The following is an 18,163-nucleotide window of genomic DNA, read 5'->3' on the forward strand; positions in this document are numbered from 1 at the left end:
ACATTTGGCGCGCGTCCTCGACCAATGGAAAGGCTTCCCGGGATGAGGCGGAAGGTGTTTCGCGCAGCCAATGAGAACCGTGGTTCCGTCTCCTCGCGGCCGCAGGCGGGATTGTGGTTGGTCGAAAAGCTGGACGGGAGAGATGTCTTTTCCAGTAGCGGAATCGGACGAACAGAAGCCATTTATTTTTCCTCATATATATATATATATATATATATATATATATATATATATATATATATATATTTATATATGAGTTCGAATCCTGGTTGCAGCAGTCGGTCCACAGTCAACCCAGCTGTTCATCCTCCCCGAGACCTTAGTATCCGAACTGGGCCACCTGGCTTAGGCTAGGAAATATATATATATATATATATATATATATATATATATATATATATATATATATATATATATATTGGTATAGGGTTTCCATCTTGTTTCCCTCAAAATGTCGAATTCTGATATTGATAGTAATTATCCACGAAGAGGGGGTGGGTGTGAGTATCGCATGGTGGCAAGAGATAATATTTTTTTTTTGGTCTTCGTTTCGCGAATCGCCAATCATCGCATCCCCTGAAACTGAACGAAGTTTCAGAGAGACGCAAACAAGGCTATTATACCGTACGGTCGTGTGATGGACAGTGGGTATATTCATAGCCACCTGTGTGTGTGGCTATATACCACCTAAAGTGATGGACAGTGGCTATATAATTATAGCCACGTGTGTGTGTGTGTGTGTGTGCTTGCTACAGGCATACCCAATTAAGACTTCTTTAGAATTTTGAGATGGTTAGAAGGGAAGAGCCTTGATTTAGTTATTTATGTTTAGTGTCTTTCCTTTATTGTTTCTGGGAAGATGGTGGGACTTGTGTCTGTCAGTTCCCACTTTGATGGTAAGTCGTTGAGGGGGTCTGTAATGGGAGTGTCTGGTCTACGTGTGTGTGTGTACTGGGAGTCTGCATTGGCTGTGCATTGGGAGACAATAGTGTCTGTGTTTTGACTGGGAGTTTATAGTGTCTGTGTTTGAACGAGGAGTTTACAGTATGTTTTGTGTACTGGGAGACTGTAGTATTATTGGGTGTGTACTGGGAGTCTGCATTGGGTGTGTACTGGGAGACAATAGTGTCTGTGTTTTGACTGGGAGTTTATAGTGTCTGTGTTTGAACGAGGAGTTTACAGTATGTTTTGTGTACTGGGAGACTGTAGTATTATTGGGTGTGTACTGGGAGTCTGCAATTCTGTAGGTGTGTACTGGGTGTCTTCAGTGTTTGTGGGTGTGGACTGGGAGTCTACAGTGTATGTGGACATGTACTGGGTGTCTGTGTCTGTGTGTGTACTGGGAACCACCGGTGTCTGTGGGGGTGTGTACTGGAAGTCTACAGTATGTGTGTACCGGGAGTCTTCAGTGTCCCCTGGTGGTGTGTACCGGGAGTCTGTGGTAGGTGCTGGGTGTGGACTGGGAGAGGCTCTTCCCCACACTTACTCAGACGTTTGAGAAATTGTATTGGTTTTATTCCCGTCCCTCCCTCCGTCTTCTTCCAAGCTCCGTTCTCTGTGGTTCTTCATGTCATTTTGGTGCTTTCGTTTTCTATTTCAAGATAGGAAGCTTCTGCAGAAGTTTGTGTGTGTGTGTGTCAAGACTTTCTCTCGAGAGCTGGTTAGAAATGTTTCTATTTTTTGTTTGAGATGGTTAAACGGATATATATATATATATATATATATATATATATATATATATATATATATATATATATATATATATATATTCCCCCCTCCAATGTTAGAAAACATTTTTGTAATTTAGATTTTCAGAGATAGTCAACATATATATATATATTTTTATAATGGGGTATCTTTTTTCATTCACCATCTACTGATAACATCAATGTTTTTATGGTAAATGCCTGGTGAATAAATTTTCACCCCTTTGTCTCTCTATAGTAAGCACAAAATACTTTTTTATTTTTCTTACTGACCTAGTTTGATGCAAAGCTTATCATTGTTATCTGCAAGTCTGTGTGTGTGTGTCTGTGCCGCAGTATTTACGTAGATGCAATAGATTGTTGACCGAGGGTTTTGGTGCACAGCTGTGGGTGAGCAGTGTATGTAAACCCAGCCGCTGCTGCTGCTTCTTGAGCGATGCACATGACGGCTTTCATGCGCAAGTAGTGTTGTTGCTATGTATGATTTTCATTTTAAACTGCTGCTGCTGGGCTGTCTTTTGCTTTATATATATATATTACATACATATATATATATATATATATATATATATATATATATATATATATATATATATATTGGAATGGATCACAATTTTGCGCGTGATCAAGATATTCCTATGAGTCCACGGGGGAAAATGAAACACGGAAAGTTCCCAAGTGCACTTTCGTGTAATAATCACGTCTCTTCGATGTATATCAACTGACTGTTATATTTCTCTCTTGTGTCTCCCTGATGATGTGATTATTGCACGAAAGTGCACTTGGGAACTTTTCGTGTTTCATTTTCCCCCGTGGACTCATAGGAATATATATATATATATATATATATATATATATATATATATATATATATATATATATATATATATATATATATATATATAATATATATATCTGCTGTTGTCCATTTTGTGTGATGCCCCAGCCGCTCAGATTCCATACTGGTCTGCAAATGGTGTTCGAGTGGTGTTTGTGTGTGTGTGTGTGTGTGTGTGTGTGTGTGTGTGTGTGTGTGTGTGTGAGATCAAGGCTTTGGACGGGTTTGGTGTTTGATAATGACCGTAGAAGCTATTCCACCTAAAATTCGACCTTTGCGGGTCTTAGAATAATGTCTATATTATCATTTGACTTCCATCCTTTATATATATATCCCCCCACCCCCCCTTTTCCTTCCTTCCTCCCGACTCCCCTGGGCATGTGTTGAAACATGTTTTCCTACAACGAAGTTCACAAGTTAAAGGTTTATGAACATATTTGTTGGAATGATGGTGCCTAGTTTGAGACATGGTGTTTTAACACTGCCGAAGACATGTCCTTTGAACCAGGGGGTGAGAATTGCAACCTGCCACGAAGTATATGTATATATGTGTTCCCCGCACACTGCCGTTCCTCAACACGCTGTGTTGCTGGTCTGGTTCCTGCTGCTTTTTTGATGCAGTGTTACCTGGTGGAGTTACTGTCCAGCGAGCTACTTAATTGGTGTGGTATGAAAGGAAAGGTTCCCTCGTAACTCCAGGTTCTGTATATGTCAGTTCGTTGTGGCCTCTATTTTCTTTCGTCTTCCTCATCTCGTGCACTGACCTGTGGCTTCTATTCTCTCTTCGTCTTTCTCATCTCCTACACTGACCTGTGACCTCTGTTCTCTCTTTGCCTTCCTCATGTCCTACACTGACCTGTGACCTCTCTTCGTCTTCCTCATCTCCACTGACCTGTGACCTACTCTCCCTCCACCTTCCTCATCTCCACTGACCTGTGACCTACTGTGTCTCCGTCTTCCTCATCTCCACTGACCTGTGACCTACTGTGTCTCCGTCTTCCTCATCTCCATTGACCTGTGACCTACTGTGTCTCCGTCTTCCTCATCTCCACTGACCTGTGACCTACTGTGTCTCCGTCTTCCTCATCTCCACTGACCTGTGACCTACTGTGTCTCCGTCTTCCTCATCTCCACTGACCTGTGACCTACTGTGTCTCCGTCTTCCTCATCTCCACTGACCTGTGACCTACTGTGTCTCCGTCTTCCTCATCTCCACACTCTCACAAGGTGATTTTCTTATCCATTTTCTCTGGTGTTTACGTTCCCGGTAATGCATCGCCTTCGTGGAAACAAAAAAATGACCCTCGGACCTGGTGTGTGTGTGTGTGTGTGTTCGTTGTTAGCGAGGCTGAATATAGATAGATAGATTGGTTGTTGGATGTCAGGTCATCTGGACGTCCAGATAATCGTGGGGTCAAAGGCAAATTGGCTTACCAGGGGGGGTCCTCCAGTGTCGGATATTAACGGTAAAGGTGTTGAAATGAAGTTAAAAAGAAAACGATGATAATTTGTCGTGTTTACTTGATACTAAACATTTGAGAATGTTGATAATAACATCAACAATATGTATTATGAGGGTCAGATAACCTGGATACAAAACATTTTTGGGTTATGACCGTTTTGAAAACTCAGTTTGAAACTGTAACGTTGTTTGAGCCATTGTAACGGTGGGGGTAAAGTGGATAATTCACCCTTATGAATGGTCACACGTGAATAATTGATGAATGATGCTGGAATATTATCTTGAGATGAAAACTGTAAGAGAAGTAATGCAGGAGAAAAGAAGATGAGTATTTTTATATTTTTTACTCTATTATTCTTGTAGAATTATGCGTATTAAGGTATACTTTGGCGTAGGTATACTCGCCCTGTATATAACATTATAAACTCAACATGTCTACTAAAGTAATATATATATAAGTGCCTCGTAAAACATCTATAGAAATATTCCTCCACCCCCCCATACGTTCGTTCAGTTTATCTTCCCCCCCCTCATAAAATTCATGCAGTAAATCCCCTTTCTCATACATTCAGCAGTTTATCTTCTCCCTCTTCAACCTCCCATCCCAATACAGTAATATCCTTTTCCCCCTACATCACATCACCAGCCTTACCCTCTACACTCATCCATACACCCACTACAGTACTCGATCATACAATCCCTTTTAATTCTTATAAAACCTTCTAATTACATTCTCCGTTTCTGTATTACCCCTCCCTCAGCAACACTCACCATGGGGGCCTTCTTTCCCTCCCTCTAACGCATTTAAAGAAAAAAAATGTCCAGATCCAATTACCCTCACTGAACTTCCTCTACGATGAATATGTTAATATGGATCAGGGAGGGAGGGAGATGGATGTATATGCAGGATTTACGCAGGGCTTTCATCCATCCCCCACGGTGTTTGGAGTGAGTTGGTAACTGTAGTGGGTGGGAGAAACACGGTGTGTGTGTGTGTGTGTGGGTGTGTGTACGTATGTGCGCGTGTGTGTACGTGTGTGAGTGTGTGTGTGTGTGTGTATGTGTGTGGTACGTGTGCGCGTGTGTGTGTGTGTGTGTGTGTGTGTGTGTGTGTGTGTGTGGTACGTGTGTGTGTGTGTACGTGTGTGTGTGTGTGCGTGTGTGTGTGTGTGCGTGTGTGTGTGTGGTACGTGTGCGTGTGTGTGTGGTACGTGTGTGTGTGTGTGTGTTTCAAGAGCTGCACGTAGCTCTATTTTTTGTCGTTGATTTTATTGACTCTACCGATGCTCAATCGTGATATTGGATTATGCCTCGCCTCTCATTAGCGCCAAGCGACATTTGTACTCGCAATAGATTAATTATGGAACTCTTCATTAAGGGGAAAAACGACGGAGGCTGGCGGGCGTATAATGTGTCTGCCCCAGGAATGGCTGCCTCTCAAAGGCGCGAGCGCGCGCGGCCGATCATCCGCCAGCCAATCAGCGATCGCTTCTGACGTCATCGCCCCGTGGGGTAACTGGCCAATAGAGAGAGAGAGTAGCCACTCCCCTCCCTTTCTCCCCTGGGAAGGCGTTTTACACAGGTGTTAGCCCTAATGAGGGGGCCCTTAGGGTAGGGGGGGCAGGAACATAGGCCTCCATTTACAATAGAGGAAAAAAAAAAAGTCCTCCTGGCCTTTTTAAGAGTGTTATTAAGGCCTCTCGCGTCCTACCAAGCCGTTCAAGTTAAGAATTTACGTGAGGATTTAGTGGTAATTACCATGTTTAAAATTGGGACGAAAAGAAAATGGGAATTGGATGAGTGGCTCTGTGTGTGTGTGTGTGTGTGTCCTAGACTCGCATTAGGTTGAGCAGTGGAGTGAAATGGAAATCTTGAAGGGAAACCTTATCTTACTAGCTAGATGTAGTGTTTGTTTAACGACTCTACGTTTGTTAAATGATTTGAGTATTTTAAGAGCTCTCGAAAATGTGAGGACTCGAATTTTAAGACGAGGAACTGGATGGAGTACGTATTGTGGCCAACACAGTGTTCTCCACACCTTGTGTATATACAGATCACCTCAACCAAGATAACCTTACCACAGGATTACTGTAAAGGAACAGATTTGAGACGAGGGACACATTTGTAAACCTCGTAAGTAGAAAATAGTAACATTGAAACACTGTGTTGTCCTTTTTAGCAACCCTACACCAGCAGAAGGAGTCATTCTTCATGTCACACCACACCAGCAGAAGGACGAGTCATTCTTCATGTCATGATGGTGTGTGTGTGACTTGGCGCGCCGTTGCTATATGGATATACACACCCACTTTGGTCATACGGACAGGAATTAGAGACCAAGGCAGTATAGATACAGGATTATATAAGTGGATCAGAGTCGCGAGATCCCCCTCAGACGCGCGAGAGATGAGGACGTTACTGGATTGGAAACTTTTTAAAAAAAAATGTTCGTGAGCCTAGTGGGAGTACCACGTACCTTATTGTGGTGTATTGCGCATGCGCACACTTAATATAGTCGGTCGTTGGAATGGGACTGGGGCCAAGATGGGTTGTTACAGGGTAGATGAGTCGTCAGTAAATTCGTTAGCCAAAGGTAAGAAAAAGTGACATTTTGGACCCCGCCTGGACTCTCTCGTGAGGTCTGGTCAAAGGCTACGGGCATTTTTTTCCCCCTTCGTTTGGTTTAGTTTTTATAACTCTTTTTTTCTCGTAGTTTTTGTGTTATTTCCCTTACGATGAGCGCTTGAAGAATTGACAAAAATTTTGAGTGGTAAATTTTTGGCTTTTTTTGTGAACATTTTGACTGCCTCATGGTACCATTGTGGATATATATATATATATATATATATATATATATATATATATATATATATATATATATATATATGTATATATATATATATCTTCCTGGGAGTCTCTCATATATAGAACTCATGCAGCGCTCGGGAAGTTAGCCACGTCCAGCGGGTTGATCATAAAGTGTTGTGGTGTGTGTCAGTTTGGGAAGAGTGTGTGGGGGGGGGGCAATTGAACAGTAGATGTGCAGCGTCTTCCTTATTATGATCGTATCATCATGGGCTCAATTGGAGGGTCTTGTGATGTGCTGGACTGGTGCTTGTGGTGTTGTAAGGATGGTTCATGTCCTAACCGTTGACGGTCAACTGTGACTCGTGTGTGTCTGGAGAGTGTGGTCTCAGATGGCTGTACGTTTCGTGAGATGATACAATTTTTTTTTTAGAAGAAGTAGGGAGGGCAGTACTTGTCGGGGTCTGTCTAGTTACTAGTTGGGTCATTTCAGTATCTATGTTTCGTCAGTGTTCTCTTTGTTTGAGGTGAGGGGAATGTCTTTATTTGAGGTGAGAAGGGAATTCTGAGTAAAGGTTGTTGCAGTATGAGGCAGGGCTTAGGGGGTTTTATTTCTACCTGGGGGAATGGAGGTGAGTGATGGACTGGTTTGGATGGGAGGGAATGTATATGTTGTTGTCACAAGCTGAGTGCCAGTGTTGAGTTGGAATTGTACTGGTAGAGAAGCTGCCGTGTTTCATTGTGTCGATCATCAGTGTTTGTGGCTGATAGGCACACGGTGTGTTTGTTCCAAGTCTTTTGTTTTGTGTGGTTTGCTGATTTGTTACATCTGCTGTGGACGATGTGAATGACCAGGCAAGTAAGGGATGGTTTAGGATGGAGTGGATGAATAGTTGGTAGAGTATATAAATGGAATTCTTTCTGTTGTCCGAATAGGGTACCTGTTAAGCGTTCTTAGAGCAATTAATTTGTTACTTTATGTCTAAGTCGTGGGGAGTAAAGTGTTTGTTATATGGGATGTCTAGAACAGTTGGTTCTTTTGTTCTATTTGAATGATTGGCTGTTCAACGTGAAGGTGAGTGCTTGTCTAAGGTTATATAGGCGATTTGAGATTTCTGTAATGATGCAGACATTCTCCTCTGTGCCAGCCATGGTTCTAAATTGGGTAATTTTGTGTTGCCTGTTTCTGTTGTTGCTTTGTGTGCTGTAGGCTGTTATGGTGGTGTGGTTCGCCTTCCTTGTGAGAGGACCTTCAGACCGTGGTCCACAAAAAGTAGTAGGAGGAGGTCATGTAGGAAGAGGCTGAAGAGTGTTGGAGAAAGAAATGCTCCTTGGGGAACTCCATTGTAGAGCTTAAAGGTTATAAGGATGTATGAGTGACTCCGGCATGGCAGCCAGCCATGGCCAACCACTTTTTGGCATTGTTGTGGAAGGTGGTGTGGTGTGTCAGATATCTTTAGTGTGAAGATGTGTCGGGGGGAGAGAGCGTCAGATGAATTTTTGATGTCTGTTGCCACCTGTGTCTTGTACAGGAACATGGGGTTGTGGTTGGAAGAAGCGTACTAGAATATGACGTGTTAGGTCTATGTAGTGTGGCTGTGGAGAGATTGTGTATAATGTCAGTCTGTGTGGGTGAGAATGGAATATTCTGGTTGACTGTGTTGTTGTTCTGCTGGAAATTCTCCTACTGGAGGACTTTACTCAACTCAATTAGCATATTGAATGGCGTCCAAAGTACGTCTCCTCGTTGTATATCAACTGACTTATATTTCTTTCTTGTATCTACCCTGATGATGTGATTATTACACGAAAGTGCACTTGGGAACTTATCGTGTTTCATTTTCCCTGTGGACTCGTAAGAATATACATATATATATATATATATATATATATATATATATATATATATATATATATATATATATATATATACATATATATATATTTTTCTTTTAAACTATTCGCCATTTCCCGCGTTAGCGAGGTAGCGTTTAAGAACAGAGGATTGGGCCTTTGTGGAATATCCTCACCTGGCCCCTCTCTGTTCCTTCTTTATATATATATATATATATATATATATATATATATATATATATATATATATATATATATATATATATATATATATATTCCTATGAGACCACGGGGAATTTGAAACACGAAAAGTTCCCCAGTGCACTTTTGTGTAATAATCACATCATCAGGGGAGACACAAGAGAGAAATATAATAGTCAGTTGATCTACATCGAAGAGACGAAGCTAGGATGCCATTTGGTAAACATGTGATGTGTCTCCCCTGATGATGTGATTATAACACGAAAGTGCACTTGGGAACTTTTCGTGTTCCATTTTCCCCGTGGACTCATAGCAATATCTTGATCACGCGTAAAATTGTGATCCTTTCCAATATATATATATATATATATATATATATATATATATATATATATATATATATATATATACTTTGTTCTGCATAGTGGATATGGCTGGTACAATCATGTCGTAGAACTCATCACTCCAAAGGAGTCCATACATTCCCTGCTGCTTATTGTGGTGCAGCCTTGAAGTTGCAAGAGCCCCTAGGAGTTGGATTCTGGTTTTTAAATAATAAGAATAATTTGTTTGATGTACAAATATGTGATTTATCCATTCAGTCGAGCAAAGTATTGCAGAGTGAGAATTGTATAAGTCACATCCGGTTCAAGGAATCCGTGTGCTGTTCCGAGTGTTCGTTGTTGCAGCAACGCTTGAAGTGGGGGAAAAAAATCTTTCTGCTCACTTGACGTTGGAAGGCTACTACAGTCCTTGGGTGTAATGGGGGAACAGTTTATAATTGGAAGGGAAAGGGAGAAAGAGAGAGGAGAGATACTTGTAAAAGAGGGAAAACGAGAAGGGGGGGAAAAGAGAAGATGCCAGGGGATGGGAACTGTTTGACGGAAGACAAACCAATTGCTCTTCAAATCCTCATTGTTTAAACAAGAAGCCATCAGGTCCAGCAGGTCATGAGCTTTGTCCAGGTAAGTTTATCTTTTTCCTCCTGGTCTGTACCGAGTGATCTGGTAAGAGTCTAGAAACCTAGTATTAGTAACGTCATTGTCTATGTTCATATAATGATAACATGCCTGTTGTTTATGTACTTTATGTGGTTTATCTTTATTTGTGTGTGTGTGTGTGTGTGTGTGTAATTACCTATTTGCACTATAAGGGGAGGGAATTTAACACTCATGTGGGCCCCCCCATCTCTTGAACTTTCTTTTATTATCACACAGCATTTTAAACTTATTTGCAGTCCACATTCATTATCTCATAACTCGGTGTTTGCCTGTGTGTGAGTGTGTCTCATTTGCTACTGTATCATTGCATGTGAGAAAATATGTAAATTTGTACGTCCCAAATTTCTTGTTTATGGTTACCTGTACTGTGGTGGTATGGGATGGAGAGTTCTACACTCAAATTGCCCAGTTGTTCTAATTGTACTCGTAACTTTTTCAACTTCTGTATGCTGTCATCATACACAATGCCATTCCTCCATAATTCACATACAATAATAGCACTTCTTTACATCTTAAACTAGTCTTTTTTTTTTTCCCCCTTAGTTTCATGCTATGCCCCTTGCATCTTTCGAAGAGCTTTCCATGGTTGACATCATCTCATTGGTGTAAAATCTCAAAAGATGTGATCAAATCACCCCTTACTCCTCTTTCGTCCATGTTGGACTTTTTTTTGGCCTCATATTGTTATCTTAAATCTAGCACAATACTGTCTGTGCTGCCTCTCTTCTGGATCTTTTCTAAAAAGTATATGTTAGTTTTGACCAGTGCAAAATGTGTGCCGTGTGCTGAATATTGCCATAAGAGTGTACCTGACAGCATTTCTAATATTTTCCTGGAGACAGTTTGTCTCCTCTACTCCTTACCTAAGATGGAGCTATGGCCACATGTTGCAGACACACTATCTGCTCTCAAGGCCTTTCACAATGTTCCATGCCTTTTACTCTGTATGTGTTTGTGCCTGTGTTCTAAATGTGTTGCCTTGAAGGTACAGTACAGTACATGGAGGGATTTGTACACTCATGGGGACCCCATCTTGTGTGTGTGTGTGTGTCTCTGCTTACACATATGCATATGTGTATGCATGAATTTGTATGAGCTTGTATGTATGTGTGTGCGTGTGTGCATGTAGCTTACTGTGACATGTTACAAACCAGCATAAGTTCATGTTATATTTAAAGTATCCTTGTATTCTAGATCTGTTCTAAATATATGTACATAGTTTTATCTGATTTCCACTATGATTATTTGAATTACATTTTCTCTCAGTGGCTCATCAGAGACTCTGTAGTTTCTAAGAATCCAAGGATAGCAATACAAGCATGAGAAGCATAGGTATTATTTTTGCATGAAGTTGACTAACATGCAAGCAGTATATTTATATATGATGCTAAATATGTGTTTTTAGTTTTTTGGGGAGAGTGGAATGGTGTTTGCTTGACTTAAAAAGGGAAGATTTTAAGTTTATTATTTGTTATGGGATCTTATCAACATATAGCTTTGGTTTTTGCTGGATTAAAATACTGCTCAAGTGCAAGCATTCTTTATCTGCATATTCAGTCAGTTTTATAGAGCAGACGCTGATTGTTGAGTACTGCATTGAATCGGTCAGTTTTTAGATTCTAGTAACTGGAGATGTGTTGATTTACTAGAGTAACTTGACTGCTATGTTTCCGCTAGTTATGCTAAGGTATGTAGCCTACTCTAGGTTCAGTCCTGTGTTAGCTGACAGATGCATATTGAATACTAACCGACACTAGTCTGTGTCTCTTAGTTACCTCTCTATAGCAACTTCCCTACCACGGACTTAGATTCTAAGTTGCAACATCACTAAAACCTGATCTCCAGAACTTCCCCCCCAAAAAAAGAAAGACCATTACTTGTTCTAAAACTTACAAATAAATCCAGATACCAGTGATGAGCCTTCAGGAGCAATTCCTTAAAATTAGATGTAACTCAGATGCACCATTACCCTCCCTAGTGACTACCTTTATCAGTCAAGTGATTGCTTCTAATGGGAAATCTTTGTTCACCTTAGGGCGCCTCCAAGTTGACGAAGGAAGACATCGAGAGGGTCTTCGCTCTGTACGACAGGGTAAAGTGTCCTCAGTTTTTCCCTCTTTTTTTATTTGAGGGTAGCCTGAAAGCTGATGCTAAAGGGCTATTACTAATGTGCTGGTAATTAAGCCATTCAGTCTGACAGGCAGATGATTAAGGTTTGAATCAAAAGGGCTGGTACTTGAGATCTGAAGCACTATCTAAAGAGTGGTTCTGGGTTAAGAGTGCTTAGGTTTTATGATCTGAGTACTGCTTTGGTATGAAATTAATGTGAGCTTTATTCCTTTTTAACTAAGTTTGGTTCTGGCACAAAAAACATAGAACATTTTATGTCAGGACATGATGAATCAGCGGCCAGTGATAATAGAAGAGAAGTAATTATTATTCCATCATGACTAAACTTGCTGGTGAGGTTGTGATGGTATTTTCAATGCAAAAATTGAATTTATTCAAAAAATGGGTAATGCCAGTCACAAGTGATGAGAGATTAGTTTTATTGCATGTGATGAGGCAGAGACACACATATGATGTAGTTCATCAGTAGGTGATGTTTGGATATATTATTTTTTGCAGGGAGCTTTTATTATTACACAACCCCAGGACCCCTATTATGGGGGTTCCTAATACTACAACCAGGGGTAGTGAGGTGATGGACTCCCTGGGAATCAAGTAGGTCCTTTAGGAGACTGTACTCCTTTCCATCAGTTGATGATAATCATGCTGGATCTACTTTCTCACTCATGGTGTAAACACTGTGAGACTGAATCTGGCTACATCGAAACATATTTATAGTGCAACCCAAATGCTGCAGGTGCTGCACGAGAAGTCCTAGGATAGCACAATATGTGATGGATGGAGGGTGAATGTGGTAGGGTGAGGCCATTCTTTGTTGCTGCCTCTGCATGGGAGGGTGGCAAAAACTTGTATAGAATTATATACATGCATTGGTGGCAGATTTGAAGGAAAAGTTGCAGAAGTTGGTGACTGAGTTTGGTAGAGTGTGAAAGGAGGAAGTTGAGAGTAAATGTGAATAATTTTTTTTTTTTTTTTTTTTTAACTATTCGCCATTTCCCGCGTTAGCGAGGTAGCGTTAAGAACTGAGGAATGGGCCTTTGAGGGAATATCCTTACCTGGCCCCCTTCTCTGTTCCTTTTGGAAAATTAAAAAAAAAATAATGAGAAGGGAGGATTTCCAGCCCCCCGCTCCCTCCCCTTTTAGTCGCCTTCTACGACACGCAGGGAATACGTGGGAAGTATTCTTTCTCCCCTATCCCCAGGGATAAAATAAGGTTATTAATTTTAGAAGGGAAGAGGAACTGGTTTGTTGGGCTGTGAGTTTAAATGGTGAAAGTTTGGAGGAAGTGATGTGAGTAGATACTTGAGGGTGGCTATGGCAGATAAGGGAATCAAGGAAGTGGAAGTGAGTCACAGGGTGGATGAGGGGGCAAAGATTCAAGTAGAGTTGAAGAATGTTTGGAAAAACAGATCATTATCAGGTTGGTAAAAATAGTTATGTTTGATGACATAGTCCCAATAATATTTGTATGCGAGACACTGGCTATAGATAATGATATGCAAAGGAGGATGATGTGTTGGAATTGAAGTGTTTGAGGGCAATATGTGGTGTAGGGTGGAGCATTAGATAGTAGTCATTAGGAACATTAAGTAAGAGCCTCTGCAAACACCACTAATTTCCCTCTGCCAGTGGCCTGTTAAGAGTGAGGCACTAAAGGCTAAGAAGCAGCCCAGGAGCTTTTTAGTTGTGGAGACTCTGTTGCTCCAGCCACCCCTTTTAGGGCATTCCAGTTGGAGCAGGCATCAGAGATCTCTATAGATAGATAGATAGATAGGTAGGTGGTTTGATCAAGTAAGTAAAAATGGGTAAGAGACAGGTAATAAAAAGAGAGTGGTTGATAGAGCTGGAGAGGGTGTGTTGAAATGTTTTGGACATATGAAGAGAATGAGTGACGAAAGGTTGGCAAAGGATATATGTGTTGGAAGTGGAGGGAACAAGGAAAAGAGGGAGACCAAATTGGAGATGGAAAGATGGAATGAAGAAAATTTTGAGTGATCAGTGCCTGAACATTGTATATATATATATATATATATCTTTCATACTATTCGCCATTTCCCGCATTAGCGAGGTAGCGTTAAGAGCAGAGGACTGGGCCTTTGAGGGAATATCCTCAACTGGCCCCCCTTCTCTGTTCCCTCTTTTGGAAAATTGAAAAAATAACGAGAGAGGAGGATTTCCAGCCACCCGCTCCCTCCCCTTTTAGTCGCCTTCTATGACACGCAAGGAATACGTAGGAAGTATTCTTTCTCCCCTATCCCCAGGGATATATATATATATATATATATATATATATATATATATATATATATATATATATATATATATATATATATATATATCCCTGGGGATAGGGGAGAAAGAGTACTTCCCATGTATTCCCTGCGTGTCATAGAAGGCGACTAAAAGGGAAGGGAGTGGGGGACTGGAAATCCTCCCCTCGTTTTTTTTTTTAATTTTCCAAAAGAAGGAACAGAGAAGGAGGCCAGGTGAGGATATTCCCTCAAAGGTCCAGTCCTCTGTTCTTGACAATACCTTGCTAATGTGGGAAATGGCAAATAGTATGAAAGAAAAAAAAATACATATATATATATATATATATAATTTTGTTCCCCCATACATGCTTGCCATTTCCAATATGAGTGAGGTAGCTTCAAGAACATATGACTGAGCCTTAGAGGGAAAATTCCTCATTTGGCTCCTGGCTCTTTTTCCTGTTTTAGAAAGTTATACAGGAAGTGAGGATTTCCAGCCACCTGCTCCTGCCCCTCTTAGTTGCTTCAACGACTTGAATCTGCCACCAGTGCTGTATCATCAGCCAACATTAGGTGACTCACTTTTCAGGCCCTCACATACTCCACAGACTGCAAACTTGCCCATCCCTCCAAGACTCGCATTTACCTCCCACACCACTACATCCATAAACAAATTAAACAACCATGATGACATCACAGACCCCTTCTGCAGACCAGCTTATCTTGAAACCATTCACTCTCCTCTCTTCCTACATGTACACATACCTTAGATCTTGATAGAAATTTCTTGCAGCTTCTATCTCCCACAGATATTCTTAAGACCTTTCCTTGGTGCATCTTTATCAGTCCACTCATTTGCCTTCTCCAGATCTATAAATGCCTCATACAGATCCATCCAGTTTTCTAAATATTCTCACACGCATTTTTCAAAGCAAATACCTGATCCACAAATCCTCTACCACTTCTGAAACCACACTGCTCCTCTGCAATTTGGTGCTCTGTACCTGCCTTCACCTTCTCAATCATACCCTCCCATACAACTTACCAGGTATACTCAACAAAATTATACCTTTGTAGTTCAAACACACTTTATTCCCTTTGCCTTTATACATTTATGCCAATCCTCAGGCATCTCATCATAATCTGTACTTACATTGTATATCCTTACCAACCAGTCACCAACACAGTCACCCCCTTTCTTGATAAATTCAACAGTATTACCACCCACTCCAGCCTTCTTGCTGCATTTCATCTTACACAAGGCTTTCACCATCTCTTCTCTTCACCTTACCATTCTCCGTGACTGTATCACTTCACATACCACCATGACCAAAACACACCTGACTTCTCCCACTCTATCATCAGACACATGTAACAATCCTTCAAAATATTCGCTTCATCTCCTAACTTCATCACTACCTTTTGTCACTTCCCCTTTTGCCCTCTTCAACAATGTTCCCGTTTGTTCTTTTATCTTTTGAATAATATTTACCTCCTTTCAGAACATATTTATATTCTCCCTAAAGTTTAATGATACTCTCTCACCCCAACTCTCATTTTGCCCTCCTTCCTTGTAAGTACTATCCAGATGTGCGTCTTTTCTCTATCACTAGCAACTTACCTCTTCTTCTCACCACTCACTCCCCCTTTCTATTCTGCCCATATCCCACCTTTCTCATGCTTCATGCATCTCGTACACATGCCATCACTGCTTCCCTAAATACTTTTCATACCTCACCCACTCCCCTCACTTTCTTTACTCTCACTTTTTTCCATTGTACTCTTAGTCTTTCCTCATACTTCTTCACATCTCTCCCTCCCAAGCTCGCCCATTCTCACCACTCTCTTTTCCCTGACATTGTTTCCTCTTTTTTGAAAAACCTTTACAGACATTCACCCTCCCCTCCACAAGACAGTGATCAGATTTCCCAACAGCTGACCCTGTCAGGACATTTACAGCCAAATGTCTCTTTTACATGACTATCGATTGAAATGTAATCAAACAATGCCCATTGATCATCTCTCTGATATATGTATACTTGTGTATATCCCTCTTTTTTTGAACCAGATATTCCTAGTCTCCTGTCCTTTTTATCAGCACACAACTCCACAAGCTCATCACCATTTCCATTCATAACACTGAATACCACGTGTGCCCCAATTATTCCCTCAACTGCCACATTACTTGCCTTTGCATTTAAATTGCCCATCACTAATACCTGGTCTTGTACATCAAAATTGCTGACACACTCACTCAGCTTCCAAAACGCTTGCCTCTCATGATCTTGCTTCTTATGGCCAGGTGCATAAGCACCAGTAATCTCCCATCTTTTGCCTATATCAATCTAGAATTAACTTCCTTACATTGTCACATACTCCCACAACTACTACTCCTATAGTAGTGATCCTCCCTCCTCAGCTCTTGTCCTCTCAATACTTGTCTTCACACCTGACATTTACAAACCATTCTTCCCCCTTAACCATGAGCTTTGTTTCACGCAGAGCAAAAACATCCAAGGTTCTTTCCTTCTTACTAATCTCTCCTCTCTTATCTTGGTTACATCTACACATCCAGACACCCCAGCCTGGCCTTCGAGGAGTATGAGCACTCCTCGCCAGGCTCCATCTTCTGTTTCCTCTTTTAGACATTGAAATCATATATATATCTATATATATATATATATATATATATATATATATATATATCCCTTGGGATAGGGGAGAAAGAATACTTCCCACGTATTCCCTGCGTGTCGTAGAAGGCGACTAAAAAGGGAAGAGAGCGGGGGGCTGGAAATCCTCTCCTCTCAATTTTTTTTAATTTTCCAAAAGAAGGAACAGAGAAGTGGGCCAGGTGAGGATATTCCCTCAATGGCCCAGTCCTCTGTTCTTAACGCTACCTCGCTAACGCGGGAAATGGCGAATAGTTTGAAAAAAAAAAAAATATAATATATATATATATTATTTTTTTTATTTTGCTTTGTCGCTGTCTCCCGTGTTTGCGAGGTAGCGCAAGGAAACAGACGAAAGAAATGGCACAACCCACCCCCATACACAATGTACACACACACACACACACACGCCCACACATGCAAATATACATACCTATACATCTCAATGTACACATATATATACACACACAGACACATACATATATACCCATGCACACAATTCACACTGCCTGCCCCTAATCATTCCCATCACCACCTCGCAACACATGGAATACCATCCCCCTCCCCCCTCATGTGTGCGAGGTAGCACTAGGAAAAGACAACAAAGGCCCCATTCGTTCACACTCAGTCTCCAGCTGTCACGCAATAATGCCCGAAACCACAGCTCCCTTTCCACATCCAGGCCCCACACAACTTTGCATGGTTTACCCCAGACGCTTCACATGCCCTGATTCAATCCACTGACAGCACGTCAACCCCGGTATACCACATCGACCCAATTCACTCTATTCCTTGCCCGCCTTTCACCCTCCTGCATGTTCAGGCCCCGATCACTCAAAATCTTTTTCACTCCATCTTTCCACCTCCAATTTGGTCTCCCACTTCTCGTTCCCTCCACCTCCGACACATATATCCTCTTGGTCAATCTTTCCTCACTCATTCTCTCCATGTGCCCAAACCATTTCAAAACACCCTCTTCTGCTCTCTCAACCACGCTCTTTTAATTTCCACACATCTCTCTTACCCTTACATTACTTACTCGATCAAACCACCTCACACCACACATTGTCCTCAAACATCTCATTTCCAGCACATCCACCCTCCTGCGCACAACTCTATCCATAGCCCACGCCTCGCAACCATACAACATTGTTGGAACCACTATTCCTTCAAGCATACCCATTTTTGCTTTCCGAGATAATGTTCTCGACTTCCACACATTCTTCAAGGCTCCCAGGATTT

The 18,163-nt window shown here is 41.3% G+C and overlaps 1 protein-coding gene across 11 annotated transcripts in view; it reads left to right on the forward strand.

Annotated features, from left to right (window-relative positions):
- The window catches only part of Cbp53E (Calbindin 53E), a 511,499-nt gene that overhangs the window by 478,134 nt on the left and 15,202 nt on the right, over positions 1-18,163 (forward strand). For all 11 annotated transcript variants that reach the window (XM_071667001.1, XM_071666998.1, XM_071667008.1 and 8 more), the window contains one exon: positions 11,903-11,959. In XM_071667001.1, the coding sequence (XP_071523102.1) occupies positions 11,903-11,959 (57 nt within the window). The remainder of the gene's footprint in view (positions 1-11,902; positions 11,960-18,163) is intronic.

The sequence above is a fragment of the Panulirus ornatus genome, chromosome 11, assembly GCF_036320965.1.
Source record: "Panulirus ornatus isolate Po-2019 chromosome 11, ASM3632096v1, whole genome shotgun sequence".
In the NCBI taxonomy this organism is placed as follows: domain Eukaryota; kingdom Metazoa; phylum Arthropoda; class Malacostraca; order Decapoda; family Palinuridae; genus Panulirus; species Panulirus ornatus.